This window comes from Heterodontus francisci, chromosome 8 (genome assembly GCF_036365525.1).
Source record: "Heterodontus francisci isolate sHetFra1 chromosome 8, sHetFra1.hap1, whole genome shotgun sequence".
NCBI classification, from domain to species: Eukaryota; Metazoa; Chordata; class Chondrichthyes; order Heterodontiformes; family Heterodontidae; genus Heterodontus; species Heterodontus francisci.
In genome coordinates, this window is record NC_090378.1 from 43,121,095 (window position 1) to 43,137,885 (window position 16,791).

General features: G+C 41.7%; 1 protein-coding gene across 2 annotated transcripts in view; it reads right to left on the reverse strand.

Annotated features, from left to right (window-relative positions):
• The window catches only part of dmap1 (DNA methyltransferase 1 associated protein 1), a 71,088-nt gene that overhangs the window by 16,324 nt on the left and 37,973 nt on the right, over positions 1-16,791 (reverse strand). For both annotated transcript variants that reach the window (XM_068037018.1, XM_068037019.1), the window contains one exon: positions 14,436-14,507. In XM_068037018.1, the coding sequence (XP_067893119.1) occupies positions 14,436-14,507 (72 nt within the window). The remainder of the gene's footprint in view (positions 1-14,435; positions 14,508-16,791) is intronic.

The window sequence follows — 16,791 nt, forward strand, 5'->3', positions numbered from 1 at the left end:
TAAATTGGCCATTATAAATTGCCCCCAGTATAGGTAGGTGGTAGGGAAATATAGGGACAGGTGGGGATGTGGTAGGAATATGGAATTAGTGTAGGATTAGTATACATGGGTGGTTGATGGTCGGCACAGACTCGGTGGGCCGAAGGGCCTGTTTCAGTGCTGTATCTCTAAATAAATAAATAAATAATAAATAAATTCCATTAGCAAATAACCTGAAGTTTCTTCGAAACTTGATTTTTTTCCCCATTCTAAAATATAACTATTTAACCCTAGTAGATACAGTTTTAAATCTGGTCTAAATAAGGGAGTGATTTACATTCACAACAATCAATGCATGAAGGTAGGGCAAGTATGGTGACTTAGTTTTGGAAACAGTCAGAGATATCAAGCAATATTAAACGCAGATAATCACACACTAATGCAAACTGATTTTTTTTTTTAAACTGTTAATCCCTTGGCAATTGAAAGATTCCACTACTTCAACTATTCTGACACTTTACGAATAAAGGGTTAGGATAATGTTCTATTGCTTGCTATCTTGTTGCTTTTTCCATCCTAACCCTGGTAAAACTCGCATTATTTTGAGCAATCATATGTAAATTCTTTGCCCTGTGCATTTAAGAGGATAGTCCCTTTCAGCATACCCCACAAGTGCACATTAGGAAGTTATACACTACCAACTTTCATTTTAGATCCATTAAAATTAATAGATAGGAAAAAAAAAAATCATATTGCGGGCGCCCAGTTTCTTAATTTGTGTCCCTAACATGAGCCAAAAGTGAAGTGAAACATATCCCATTTTATTTTTAAATTAGGTGTTTGGCTTCCGCCTAATTTCATTATGTCCTCCACCCCGTATTTTGTATTCTTCCTTCCCAATCTCTTTCAGGTCATGCTATGCATCTCTGTTTTTAACCAGGGAGTCAAGGAAGACCCTTGGTACTTAAAGGTACATGAGAATTGCACAAAGCAACTCTGCCTTCCACTCTGAGGGGTAATATTTCGATCAGAGAGTTAAATCTGTATGCATGAATGAACAGAACATGAACAAAGATTCCAGCATCATTTTTTAAATATATCAAAGGAAGCTGTACAGGTTTGCATTTCGCTTTTAAATTACTGAAGCAATAAGTTATTTTCAGGTAAGATATCTTAACTATATCTTAATTTTGTTGATACTCCCCTCCTCTCATATACACATGACAGGGAAAGCTTTTGGCAGTATGCAGATAAGAGAAGGCTGTTGCATCAACATGTGATCATGTGGTAACATAACAGTCTCCTAATGCGCCTCCTGTCTCCCTAATAAGTTGCTCTCCTTAATAACTATTCATTACCATTCTGTTGCTTCTGCATCCCTCCCACAACAACCCCATCTCTCCCAAACCCCTTCTCCTTCAATACTTAAGTTCCCCTGCAGCTTTTTAGTTCAATCAGCAAGTACAAACTACAGGCAATGTTACCAGACTGGACAGGTTCAGACCCAATTGGGCTTGATTTTGTCTCAACTTGCTGGAAAAAATAGCCTTAGATGGGTGCTTAATGAAGGGTGGGAGCAGTGATGGTGGGGGGGGGAGGTGGGTTGTAGGGGAGTCTCGAGTGCAGGAGTTTAAGCAATCAATGGCATCCTTAAACTCTGAATTATTGTCCGGGCTGGCAGCATGGTTCATGCAGTAATAACCCACCTCCAATAATAATTTTTATTTGGTCTCATTTGAAAGCAGGAGTTGCTTTTAATTTAAGCTAACACAAAGACAGAGAGGAAATGGAAATAAAACCTACAGAAAGTGAATGCACAAAGAAGAAATTATTTGGGGGTAAGCTGAGTTTAAATGAATTTCTAAACAAATCTTTGTGCTTCAGTGGAAGCCTCTTCTCACAAACTAATATACTTTATTAACTTAAAAGGTTCCTTGTCTAATCTTTTTTGAATTTTTTTCCCAGGAAAAAGACCAATATGTGAATAAATCAAAATCTATATTTTTCTCTCAAGTGCACTTTTTACACTTTTGCTTTTTCAACACTTTTTTTTTTTAAAAAAAAAGAGCTCTTCATTTAATGATTTGCAAAAGAAGCTTTAGGATGTGTAAGCAAAGTAATTCACCTGCATCCAAAAATGCTTAAAATCCAAGAACAGCCAGGGGCTTTGACACCGCCCCCCCACCCGCAAAAACCCCTACTGGGGCTATTCGTTCTTGTGCGACTCCCTAACCACAGCAAATTTGAGCAGCAGACTCACTGATTTCAATATTTAAAAGAGTGACATCTTTGTTGACAATCCCGGGTATGTGATTGGTGCAAGGAAGTATTTAATTCTGGCTTATTTACAAGCCCTGGATCCTCACTATAGTAGGTGCTGTCTCAATCACTCAATCCCTCTCCCTAATTGCTGTCAGAGTCTGAACCTGACCATTCTCAACCTTGGCATTCTATTTGACCCTGTGATGAGCATCCAACCTCATACTGTTCCATCACCAAGACCATTTTGTTTTCATATCATTCCATGGCCTTGTCCCTTCCCATCTCTGTAACCTCTTACAGCTCTACAATCCTCAGAAATCTCTGCACTCCTTCCATTCTGGGTCCTGCACATCCCCAATTTTAATCATTCTGTTGTCGGCCATACCTGCAGCTGCATAGAGTTCTGGGTTTGCAGGCAACTGCTGTCAGATGTGCCTGTCCCTTGTAAACCTTGGAATTTGGATTAACACTAATAATTAATCATTTGGCATTTTCCACTTGGGCACGTCACTTAACTTCGGAATAAATGTTTCAGTTCTGAGAGCTTGTTTATTTATTTAGTTGAAATCGCAGTGATGCAAATGGAAACTTTAAACATTAAAAAATAGTTGCATGTCTTTGGTTATTTTCTATTGCAAATTTGCCAGAAATTACAGAAATGTTCGAGAAAATAGGCTGCAAAAAGTGTTAATTGTAATTATCAAATGTAATTTTTTAAAATATTATTTTAGGGAAAAACTGGAACTATTCTGTCACTTTGGTTTTTATATTAAAATGTAAATGGTATTTCGGACTTGTTCATCTTTTAGTTTTACATATATTGGGAACCAGCATGATTCATATATTTTTTGTCAGCCACACGTGAGACTGAGCTCCATCACTCCTTCTAGAGCTAATCCAGTTTTGTTTTAATCCTGAACAGTATTTTTCCCTTTTAGTTGCAATTCCAGAACGTTGATAACCTGTGTAAATCTACTTCCACCTCTGTAATATCACCCATCTCCACCCCATCTCAGCTTCACTGGGTTCACATCTCATTTTTAGGTATGCCTGGTGCTGCTCCTGGCATGCTCTCCTGCACTCCTAGTGCCATTGTATAGATGATCACAGGCAGTTTTATTTTTCTGTGGCGTTATGTCTCCTAAGAACTGATTCTCTAAACTAATTTCAGAGGAAGACTACTTTCTTTTCATCAGTCAAGATTATATTTGAATCCGGGTCCAGGCATGAAAGGATGATGTGCTAACCCACCATTGGCACCCAAAACAACTTGCAGTGGCTGGAGGGCTGTTTTGTTTAAATCTTGTTCACACATTGATTTTTAAAGCAGAAAACTGGGAGTAGGCAGCGATTGACAATCACACGTTGATATGAAACTTCTTTTGGGCCTCCTTATCTCGAGAGACAATGGATACGCGCCTGGAGGTGGTCAGTGGTTTGTGAAGCAGCGCCTGGAGTGGCTATAAAGGCCAATTCTGGAGTGACAGGCTCTTCCACAGGTGCTGCAGAGAAATTTGTTTGTTGGGGCTGTTGCACAGTTGGCTCTCCCCTTGCGCCTCTGTCTTTTTTCCTGCCAACTACTAAGTCTCTTCGACTCGCCACAATTTAGCCCTGTCTTTATGGCTGCCCGCCAGCTCTGGCGAATGCTGGCAACTGACTCCCACGACTTGTGATCAATGTCACACGATTTCATGTCGCGTTTGCAGACGTCTTTATAACGGAGACATGGACGGCCGGTGGGTCTGATACCAGTGGCGAGCTCGCTGTACAATGTGTCTTTGGGGATCCTGCCATCTTCCATGCGGCTCACATGGCCAAGCCATCTCAAGCGCCGCTGACTCAGTAGTGTGTATAAGCTGGGGATGTTGGCCGCTTCAAGGACTTCTGTGTTGGAGATATAGTCCTGCCACCTGATGCCAAGTATTCTCCGAAGGCAGTGAAGATGGAATGAATTGAGACGTCGCTCTTGGCTGGCATACGTTGTCCAGGCCTCGCTGCCGTAGAGCAAGGTACTGAGGACACAGGCCTGATACACTCGGACTTTTGTGTTCCGTGTCAGTGCGCCATTTTCCCACACTCTCTTGGCCAGTCTGAACATAGCAGTGGAAGCCTTACCCATGCGCTTGTTGATTTCTGCATCTAGAGACAGGTTACTGGTGATAGTTGAGCCTAGGTAGGTGAACTCTTGAACCACTTCCAGAGCGTGGTCGCCAATATTGATGGATGGAGCATTTCTGACATCCTGCCCCATGATGTTCGTTTTCTTGAGGCTGATGGTTAGGCCAAATTCATTGCAGGCAGACGCAAACCTGTCGATGAGACTCTGCAGGCATTCTTCAGTGTGAGATGTTAAAGCAGCATCGTCAGCAAAGAGGAGTTCTCTGATGAGGACTTTCCGTACTTTGGACTTCGCTCTTAGACGGGCAAGGTTGAACAACCTGCCCCCTGATCTTGTGTGGAGGAAAATTCCTTCTTCAGAGGATTTGAACGCATGTGAAAGCAGCAGGGAGAAGAAAATCCCAAAAAGTGTGGGTGCGAGAACACAGCCCTGTTTCACACCACTCAGGATAGGAAAGGGCTCTGATGAGGAGCCACCATGTTGAATTGTGCCTTTCATATTGTCATGGAATGAGGTGATGATACTTAGTAGCTTTGGTGGACATCCGATCTTTTCTAGTAGTCTGAAGAGACCACGTCTGCTGACGAGGTCAAAGGCTTTGGTGAGATCAATGAAAGCAATGTAGAGGGGCATCTGTTGTTCACGGCATTTCTCCTGTATCTGACGAAGGGAGAACAGCATGTCAATAGTCGATCTCTCTGCACGAAAGCCACACTGTGCCTCAGGGTAGACGCGCTCGGCCAGCTTCTGGAGCCTGTTCAGAGCGACTCGAGCAAAGACTTTCCCCACTATGCTGAGCAGGGAGATTCCACGGTAGTTGTTGCAGTCACCGCGGTCACCTTTGTTTTTATAGAGGGTGATGATGTTGGCATCGCGCATGTCCTGGGGTACTGCTCCCTCGTCCCAGCACAGGCATAGCAGTTCATGTAGTGCTGAGAGTATAGCAGGCTTGGCACTGTTGATTATTTCAGGGGTAATGCTGTCCTTTCCAGGGGCTTTTCCGCTGGCTAGGGAATCAATGGCATCACTGAGTTCCGATTTGGTTGGCTGTATGTCCAGCTCATCCATGACTGGTAGAGGCTGGGCTGCATTGAGGGCAGTCTCAGTGACAGCATTCTCCCTGGAGTACAGTTCTAGGTAGTGCTCAACCCAGCGGTCCATCTGTTTGCGTTGGTCATGTGAAACTATGAGTGCACAAATCAGAAAATGGAATACTAAGTGACACTAGTTGTTTAGAAATTTCCCTTTTTTAATCTAAATTGAGTTCTGTGATAGTACTTTGGAGGTTGGATGCCCACTTGTCCAGAGAATATCAATCAGAATGTCACATATGTAATAAGAATTAAATGACAGGACATATTATTAGAACATGTGAAGCACATAATGTTGCATAGTTCACCTCTTAATTATACAAAAATACAGTTCTATGACTTATACAGCGACAGCTACGTTTTAACCACAACACACAGTCAAGACAACCATTATAGAACAGAATATTAATTATGTCCTGTGTCATTTTTTCAACTGTAGCTGGTAAATGCTAATTGCATTTCACCAAAGAACAAAGCCAGGACATTTTAAAATAAACTTCATTATGTGATTTTGCTTCCTCGCTATAAACTACAAAACTGCTGGTTTAGGCAACAAACAGAAAATTTGTCATTGTAATGGAACTGAAATCTCAAAAATATAACTTTGAACACAATGAAAAACAAATACATATTAAAAAGTAATCCGAAGCACAAGACATAAATGCCTTTGATTTTCAAAGCAGTGACTGATTTAACATAATCACTAACACTACATGATATTTTACTCATGATTCATTTCATATATTATATATTTTTAAAAATCCACTGTCAATATTCATTTACATTCATAAGAAATCCTGGTTCAGATTCACATTCAGATTACGTAGCAAGTTAATGATTTTTCTTCACTGTTTTTAGATTCCATAGCTAGCACTATTTAAGCTTGTAAGCATACCTGTGCAGTTCATGAAAAAATGTCTGAAATGCCTGAAGGCTTCTAAACTTCATTAGTCACATCTATTCTTTCCTTCTCTAAGGGGGTGGGGGGGGGGGGGGCGGGTATGGGAGGGAAAGAGGGGAACATTTCTGTGCAGATAATGTTGTGTTCTGACAATTAAAACTGAAGGGTCATATAAGTCATCAATAATTTCTATACTTTGCTTGCTAGAACAGGTTCAAGATCAGTACATGTAATGCCAGCACCAGGGGCTAGATTATGAAACTCATCTACAATCATTCTTTCATCATAATTAGTCATTAACAAAGATCATTTTGTTATAACACTATCCAACATATGGGTCTTTACCTTTGCAGCCCTCATATGCCAACATTCCCTTTGTTTGTCATTAGCAGGTTTGATCATTGCTAATCAAGAAAATAAGGTCATCAAAAATCCCATCATAAAAAAAATTATAATTGGACAGCTTGGAAAATTAAAAAACTGGGAAAATTTCAAATGGGGGAAAAACTGATATGCAATGTAAAGGAGTCTTTTTGAGAATCATTCCTCAGAACATTCAATATTGCAACTGGATGATCACTTCTTTAAAGTCATCCCAATAAACAAATTGCAACATGTGAACCCATAAGACCTAATGCATTATTAAAAGTATTTGAGTAATATACTCCTCATTTTGATGAAATAAATTTTGCATACAGACCAGTCTGTGCTCATCAGTCTTGAAGACAAATAAACTGACATGGGTGAGTTTTCAGATATGAGTTTTATGTTGGTGATATAAATCATAAAATGTTGGTAATGATAGTAAATTAAAATACACTTTGGCTGTTGATACTTTGTAGCCTTTAATAAATTAGTCCTCTACATTATTGAAGCATGCAACGTTAGCTGAATTAGGAACCATTCAGAATTACCAAAATTACAGGCGTTCAGCATTGTAGGAGTTGATGTAAATTGTAATTTCATGCTATCTGACACTACAATCCAATAATCACACCTGCATGAATAGTACAGCCTTGTTTTTTCCACAATAAATCAACGGCGAATCAGATGCACGAAGTTGGGAGCTAGATTTTTCTAACACACGACCGACAAACAGCCTTTGATAATCAGTTTACATAACTTACTAACAGCTTCGCACACCCCATTATGTTTCAAGCAATTCGATAATGCACTTAAAAGATGCCAAAAAGATGCCAGTTTACCTTAAGTGAAAGTAAGAGGGGACTTGTACACTGGGACAGTGATACTGCCATTAATCATGCTTCTTGATCAACTCATCAGAACTGCTGAGTATTTCCAGCATTTCTTGTTTTTATCATCATAATACTGACTAGTTACCAATAAAGAATTCATTAAACATATTCCCTCATTATCCCCGGCCCCAACACAGTCAAGATTAGAATTTTTTTAAAAATCATCTTAGGATCTGTCAAGACTAGGTTCAAACACAGTTATTAACAGAGGCCAGCTACACAATAGGATTTAACCAAAAAATACTGACAAAATATATAGTGCTTTATTCCTTGATTTATACTAGAAGTAGTTACTAACACGTTATGTAAACTGTGATTACTAGAGGCTCCACCTGCCTCAGTCTGGTGGATGGGTTAGAAATTCCAATTTCCAGCTCCATGTGAGTGATTCACCTATGGATGAAATGGGGCCTAACCTGAAGTGAGACTATTGGCACATGTGGGCCTTATTTAAAAGAAACCTATCCTGTATCTTCTGACGTTCAGCAAGACCCCACCCATAATGTGATCCAAGATAATCACCACTTTTGCTTCCGGTGGTGCAAATCAAGTTCAAGCAATTTTGCAGTTTTTATTTCAAGTCCAGGACTACTACATCATTCTCCAGTTTTCCGATTCCAGAAATGGCAATGAAATATTAAAGTTTCAATAATAGCAACTGCTTTAGAATACATTTATTTTGCTGTAAATCTATCTCTGTATTATATTAGTTACATTGAACACATAAAATGGGTCAATGGGGTCCTGGCACTTGTCCTGCTCAAGCAAGCTTCTTTTAAATAAAAGATGGAAGTTTTATTTCCTGACAAATATTATGTTTTTTTAAAATTACATTTGACTCTGTGCATGTCCTCCGTGCGGGTTCCTCCGCTACGTGGGGAGAGCGACTTGTAAAATGAGGCGTACTCCCTGCAGGCTTGGGGGTGGTTGGGGGGAGGTCCCTCCTCCGTGGGCAATCTGTGGCCCACGGACAACCCCACCGGCAAAATTTTCACCTCCATGGATCACCCTCCCCCTGGACTTCACGCCCCCCACCCCACTTCCGCACTGAGGCCTTCCACTGTGGCCCCTGCGCCCCCGCCTCAGTTACATGAGGTCCAAGGTTCCAGCGCTGGTCCTGGGCCCAAGGGCTCTGCAATACTGGCAGTGGCCACCGCTATTGGTGGTGCTGCCAAAACTGCTGAACTGCTGACCCTGTGATTGGCCAGCAGATCTTGAAGGCGGGATCCTTATCCTGGTGCCGGAAACTTCGCCTCCAGAACAAAGGATCACGCGGGGCAGGGGTGCGCGCAATTTCTAATTTTAGACCTGTGCCAGGAGCCCCACAGCCTTCCACAAGATTCCAGCCGATGGGCTGAATTTTACCAGCCCCCTGACGTCAGGGGTCGTGGCCCGGAAAATACTTGGTCACAGACCTGAAAGTTAACTCTGCTCCTCTCTTCACAGAGGCTCCCAGATCTGCTGAGTATTTCCAGCATTTCGGTTTTTCTGCCAGAGTTCCAGCATCCATAGTCTTCCGTTTTTAGGTGAGTATTTGGCAGCTGCCAGAAAGCAGGTGTTGGGGCGCTTTAAAAAGGGCCCCAGCACCTGCTCCGCAGCTGACCCAATGCCCATTACAACACCAGATGTCCCACCCCCCCCGTCACTTGGGGGGGGGGGAATGCGTCGCTTCAATGTTAATGAGTGACGGGTGGTTCGCGCGGTTGGACTGCCATCTTCAAAGCTGCTGGTAGTAAAATTCAGCCCTACATTTGCAACAGACAACTTCTTCATCTCGTATCCTGTGGAAAGGAGGCATCAGTGGGACTATACATAGCACTCATGTGAGCACTGTGGCTATTTGGAACATATCCCATCATCGACAGAAAAAGAGTTTGCAGTCAGGTATTGTCCAGGTGGTATATCAGTGGACATTATCCAACAAGCAGCCTTAATATCTTCATTGTGTGGCAGGAGAAGAATCGCTGGCTTGATAGTTCATAAGAAAACTGGGTGATCCCCTGTATCTATAGCTGCTGACTGAACTGAAAAATCCTGCAACAGCAAAGGAGAACTGAAGCCGGTGCACATCATCATGTTTGTTAATCCTCAGTTACCACTCCACCTTCAAGAAAAGTGTGCCATGCAGCTTTGGGCAAGAATAAAATATGCAACAAACGAACAGTTGTGTACAATACTTTAAATAAGAAATCCCAGAAGATGTAGCTGTTCTCAGCTTAAGGTTGCAATGGTTGATGGGTCCTTTAAAAAAAGTTTTTTTTTGAAAAACTGTTCTTGGGACATGGGTAGTACTGGCAATCCAACATTTGTTGCCCATCTCCAACTGTCATCAATTAGGGCATATGGAGTAGGACTGGAGTTAAACGTAGGCCAGACTGCATAATGGTGGAAGGTTCCCTTCCCGGAGGCTTTTCGTGAACCCATTGAAGTCTTACAGATATCTGGCAGTTTTCTGGTGCTAGCCCACAAATTATCAGGTTTACTGGTCAACTTCATGAAGGGATTTGAAGCTATGATCTCTGGGTAACTAGTCCAGTACCCCTTGGCTACCGTACTCTTAACCATCGAAGACACAGGTAACACAGTTACTAGTGATACTGCCAAACTTATTCCTCATTTGAAGACAGATATGAAGCATTGGGGTGACTGTATTGACTCAATCAGAAGGCTCCCTTAATCCACCCTGCATCTCAGTTCCAAATAGGGCCAACACTTCTTTGGTGCATCTTCTGCACTGAAATCTTTTCCATCAAAAGTGGGATAAATTTCGAACAGATCTAACAGCTCAAAACTGGGCATCCATGAGGTGCTGTGGGCCATCAGCAGCAGAATTGTATTCAACCACAATCTGTAACCTCATGGTCCAGCATATCCCCCACTCTACCATTACCATTGAGCCGGGGGACCAACTCTGGTTCAAAGAACAGTGCAGGAGGGCATGCCAGAACAGCACCAGGCATACCTAAAAATGAGGTGTCAGCCTGGTGAAGTTACAACCACAGGACTACCTGCATGCCAAACAGCAGAAGCATCATGCAATAGACAGGGCTAAGCAATCCCACAACCAACAGATCAGATCTAAGCTCTGCCACATCCAGTCATGAATGTTGGTGGAAAATTAAACTGACAAGAGGTGGTGACTCCACAAATATCCCCATCCTCAATGATGGGGGAGCCCAGCACATCAGTGCAAAATACAAGGCTGAAGCATCTGCATCCATCGTCAGCCAGAAGTGCCGAGTGGATGATCCATCTCAGCCTTCTCCTGAGGATTCCAGCAACACAGATGCCAGTCTTCAGCCAATCCGATTCACTCTGCGTGTTATCAAGAAATGGTTGAAGGCACTGGATATTGCAAAAGCTATGGGCCCTGACAACAAACCAGCAACAGTACTTAAGACTTGTGCTCCAGAACTAGCCGTGCCCCTAGCCCAGCTGTTCCAGTACAGCTACAACACTGGCATCTACCCAACAACTGACTAGGTATGTCCTATGTGCAAAAAACTGAACAAATCCAATCCGGGCACTTACTGCCCTATCAGTCTACTTCCGATCGTCAGCAAGTGATGGAAGGGGTCGTCGACAGTGCTATCAAGTGGCACTTGCTCAGCAATAACCTGCTCAGTGACGCTCGGTTTGGGTTCCACCAGGACAACTCAGCTCCTGACCTCATTACGGCCTTGGTCCAAACAAGGACAAAAGAGCTGAACTCCAGTGAGGTGAGAGTGACTGCCCTTGACATCAAGGCAGCATTTGACCGAGTATGGCATCAAGGAGCCCTAGCAAAACTGGAGTTAATGGGAATCAGGGGAAAACTCTCCGTTGGTTGGTGTCATACCTAGCACAAAGGAAGATGGTTGTGATTGTTGGAGGTCAATCATCTCAGTCCCAGGGCATCACTGCAGGAGTTCCTCAGGGTAGTGTCCTAGGCCCAACCATCTTCAGCTGCTTCATCAATGACTTTCCCTCCATCATAAGGTCAGAAGTGGGGATGTTCGCTGATGATTGCACAATGTTCAGCACCATTCGCAATTCCTCAGACACTGAAGCAGCCCATGTCCATATGCAGCAAGACCTGGACAACATCCAGTCTTGGGCTGAAAAGTGGCAAGTAGCATTCGCACCAAACAAGTGCCAGGCAATGACCATCTCAAACAAGAGAGAATCTAAACCATCTCCCCTTGGCGTTCAATGGCATTACCATCGCTGAATCCCCCACCATCAACATCCTGGGGGTCACCATTGACCAGAAACTGAACTGGACCAGCCACATAAATGCTGTGGCTACAAGAGCAGGTCAGAGGCTGGGAATTCTGCAGCCACTAATTCTCCTCCTGTCTCCCCAATGCCTGTCCACCATTTACAAGGCACAAGTCAGGAGTGTAATGGAATACTCTCCACTTGCCTGCAAGGGCATAGCTCCAACAACACTCAAGAAACTCGACACCATCCAGGAGAAAGCAGCCTGGTTGATTGTCACCCCATCCACCACCTTCAACATTCACTCCCTCTACCACCGATGCACAGTGCCAGCTGTGTATACCATATCCAAGATGCACTGCAGCAACTCATCAAGGTTCCTTCAACAGTACTTTCCAAACCTGCGACCTCTACCACCTAGAAGGACAAGGGAAGCAGATGCACCACCACCTGCAAGTTCCCTTCCAAGCCACATACCATCCTGAATTGGAACTAAATCGCTGTTCCTTCATTGTCGCTGGGTCAAAATCCTGGAACTCCCTTCCCAACAGCATTGTTGGTGTACCTACACCTCAAGTACTGCAGCGATTCAAAAAGGCAGCTCACCACCACCTTCCCAACGATAATTAGGAATGGCAATAAATGCTGGCCTGGACAGCGACGCCCACATCCCGCGAATAAATAATAAAAAAAGTGCTGTCCCCATCTCTGCTGTACAATTGGTCGAATTTTCTGTATTTGCCCTTTAATGGCAAACTGCAGCCCAGAACTGTTGCCTTACTTGGTAGTTTTTGCTTTCCAACTATGTATGCCATAGGTCATTCAAACTAGGGGAGCAACTCCAGATGGAAAATTCAGCAGAGCCTAACCTATGAACTACCAGCACAGGTCAGTCTGTGCTGTGGCTCAGCTCAGTCTGATCTTTGCTATTAACAACAAACAAAGGTTCAACTGGCATACCAATTCCTACTGCAAGGCTGTCCAATTTACAGTTCATGAGGCATTTCCAGTCCTGAACTCCTAACCATGTTCTACTAGTGAATTATATTTTTCATTCATTGGCTTGTGCACTTTGCATTTGGTAGGCCTCGAAGTTTAGATAAATCTTTATATTTGAAAATCTAGACCTGTTCGCATCCGTCAGCAATTTAATGGTAAGATCAATTTAAACTTTAGTTTCATAATATTCATCAAAATGAAAAATGGTTGAACAATTATTGCAATTTTTGCGTCAGTCTTAAATACATACCATTTTGGTTTTAATGACATCAGTCACTGTTGAAAGTGGATCCCACGTCCCTTATATTGTGGAGTTGACTTATACTACCCAAAATCTACTTACACATTAATATAACCAAGAATGTAACAATGTGCTTCTCATGACATATGAATTAGATATCACCTGTTTTACATGAACCCTTACATGCCCTCATGTGTTTCCCAACCTTTCAGGAGACAGAATGTTTATACTTTAATGAGATGAGGCCAGAATGATACATGAAGTTATTTTATAAATAAATATACTCATACCAGCAAACTTACTTAATTCAAATCAGTAAAACTTGTCTTTGCGTAATAATACAAAATAATGAACACATTACGCTACCCTGCATCCATGGGACACCTTGCCTGACTTAAACAAAATAACTGTCCTCCAACATCTCAAATTGAGTCTAAGCTAAAACATGCTCAAGAAACTTCCTGTTTAAAATCTCAACTGTCTGTGTTTCTGTCCTATTTTATCACTATGTTCATGGACAGAATAAACCGAATAGATCAGTGACTTTCATTTTGGACCAGCTTACAGACCACCTGGAAGATCCTTGCGGATCTGTGGACCAAGCTCTAGGAACCACTGCTCTCGTCCAATTCACATACACACTTTATCTTGATTCAAGATCAAGCATATGAAGGAAATAGGAAATGGTTCTAACAAACTGCATCTTTTTACCATGATCGTAAATTGTAGGCTTCAGCTGCTTTTTAGTCAGATTTCAGTTTAAGGTTTAAATCATTAGCAGCTGGAACTGTCCAGCTGAAATTTGGGAGAAATCTAAACATTAATATGCTACAGAAATTATATTACTAAAACTAAGGGGCAGACTGCTTTGTAAATTTGTCTCACCTTAAAAATGCAGCACATTCATGAAAGGGCATTCTGCAAACCCTAACTTAATGCAATGCAATTAACGATGTCAAAATGCATCGCATCATTTACGCTCTGGTTCAACAGAACAAAACTGATGCATACCCTCTGGCTGTTCTCTGTCCGCGCAAGAAACATTTTGCCAAACAGCTTCTTGCAAACAAGTGTTTCTTTAAATATGAATTTTTTTTCCAAATATTGGTCCTATGTTGTCAAACAGGTGTAAGCATATCTTATATTTGGCATATCAGAAGTTTTTGATAAATTAGCACAATAAGTTTAAGCAACATAATAACCATCCTCTGAAAAACTGAATGTGGCTTAAGGAAGGAGCCAAGCTTTTATAAAAATCTAAATTAATAATCTGAACTCTCAACACCAAGTGATTACCATAAAAAAAGTGATGTATGGTACACTACCGCTGCCATACTTATTCCCCTTCCTCAATTTAAAAATTAAACGAAGTATAAAAAAACCTTACCCTTTGACTTCGTAATGTGACACCTGCGGATTTGAAGTCTGGAAATTTGATGCCTGCTGTCTCTGGTACAGCCTGTAAAACAGGAGCAGGCAGCATATGTTGATATAGATGCATGACAACTAGGGCAATACTTGGAAGTAAGGAAAAGTAAATTGCTTCTGGATACCACACCATCTGCTAAGTCAAAACAGTCAAGGCTAGAAAGTTAAGACTGTTCTGTAGGTATTAATTAAATGTACAAAGATATTTGTATAACGAAGTACCTCATCTCTCTTCTGAGGGTTTATTAAGAGTACCAGTTAATTATCCTTTGGTTATAAAAGCAGCAGACAAAATTATCATACACAAATACACAGTCAACTGAAACTTCTAGTCAATGTGGCAACTACTAATTAGTATTTGATTAGTTAGCCAAAAAATCTCCAGAAGCAATTTTATTCAGACCTGCAAAAAAACAGCAGTATGTAGTAATTATTTGTCTCACATGTTGCAATGCTATTTGTTTCATGGCACGTGTATTTGTCTAATACAATTAACCCTATCTTGCAGAAATCTTTACAACAAACACAAGAATTTTCTTTTACTTAAAGCAGAGCCCCAAACCTCTAGTTTACCAAAATATGCAAATACTTGCTGCTCACTGTAATCTATGGAAAATAACTTGTAGGAATTTCAGTGCAGCAGGATGCTAACATAAGGGAGGTTCACCTACAAATAGTTCTTACATGTAAAACCTCTCTGAAATTTGGTACAAACCAAGTAAAAATCAGTTAAAGGTCATCACATATCCCTTGTGCAGCAACTTACTGCTTATCCACTTTTATACAATCCTTTTCTAGAGTTAGTTCAATATTACAACTCAATCCATTTTAAAACAAAAAAAGTAAAAATGTAACATTCCCAACATAACAATATATCCAGTATATGGATGATTACAGACAGTTTTACTTTTCTATTGGCTGTGCTCCCTCGGAATCTATTAACCATTTCAAGTAGAATTAATGAATCATTTCATGTCTCATATTTTAGTCTTAAAACAATTAGCTGTACTTTAATGGATCAGAAGTTTTACAAGTACTTGCTGGAATCAAGTATTCTCCGTGGCGAATATCAAAAAGTTTAAACCATTCAAGTGTAACACAAAAACCTGAACTCAATGCTCAAGATATGTTCAGTCCAGAAATTTGCTCCAAGTGTTGATGCAATGATTCAAGCTAAGAGGTAACAGTGGCGCAGTGGTTAGCACCGCAGCCTCACAGCTCCAGTGACCAGAGTTCAATTCTGGGTACTGCCTGTGTGGAGTTTGCAAGTTCTCCCTGTGTTTGCGTGGGTTTCCTCTGGGTGCTCCGGTTTCCTCCCACATGCCAAAGACTTGCAGGTTGATAGGTAAATTGGCCATTAGCAATTGCCCCTAGTATAGGTAGGTGGTAAGGAAATATAGGGACAGGTGGGGATGTGGTAGGAATATGGGATTAGTGTAGCATTAGTATAAATGGGTGGTTGATGGTCGGCACAGACCCGGTAGGCCGAAGGGCCTGTTTCAGTGCTGTATCTCTAAACTAAACTAAAAGATGCTGGAGAGTAGTAGTAGTAGCAAATAAAATCTAAATATAAGGAAGTATGAATATGGGTTAAACTTTATTTATTTAGATAACTTGATGAATGTGTCAAGTGCCAGCACATCGAATTAGGCCCACCATACAGAATGACTATTGCACCTTTGCCATAGATGGTTTGCAAATCTAATAATGGGCCTTAGATACTTGATTTTGTTTGGTGAACTTTGAGTATTTAGAGGTGAAATTCTGATTCCCTTTTGTAGTGTTGGCTAAATGCCTAAAAACTTCAATGGATATTGGAAACCAGGTGATCAAATTATAGGTGGTGGAAGCAGTCAGCAACATTGGAATGTAAGTAAGGGGTTGGTCAGTTGTTTCATTTTAAACCTGCTAATTTCGTCTGCTCAGACAGTTTAATCAGTAGATTATCAATGCGATTATTTGATGCTTCTCTGCCAACTGCTGAGTTGACAATTCTTCCTGAGTTCTATAATGTATCACTTAGAATACAAAATATTTGGCAGATATTTTTTAATAAGACTAAATATTAGTGGTAATATAATTTCAGAAGCAATTAAAAACACAGGTCTGGATTTAGAGGAGGTAGCAGAGGCCCCACGGCCGGGGCTGAAACACCGGGGTGGGGGGGGGGGGGGGTCGCCCGCTGTGGCAGGCGGCGGGACCAGGGCCGCATTTTGCTGGCAGCAGCCAATTAAGGATGGCGGCCTGGTCCCAAGAGCTGCCAGCCACTCAGACAGCCAGCAGCTCAATAGCCTCAGGAGCTGCACCTGGAAGAT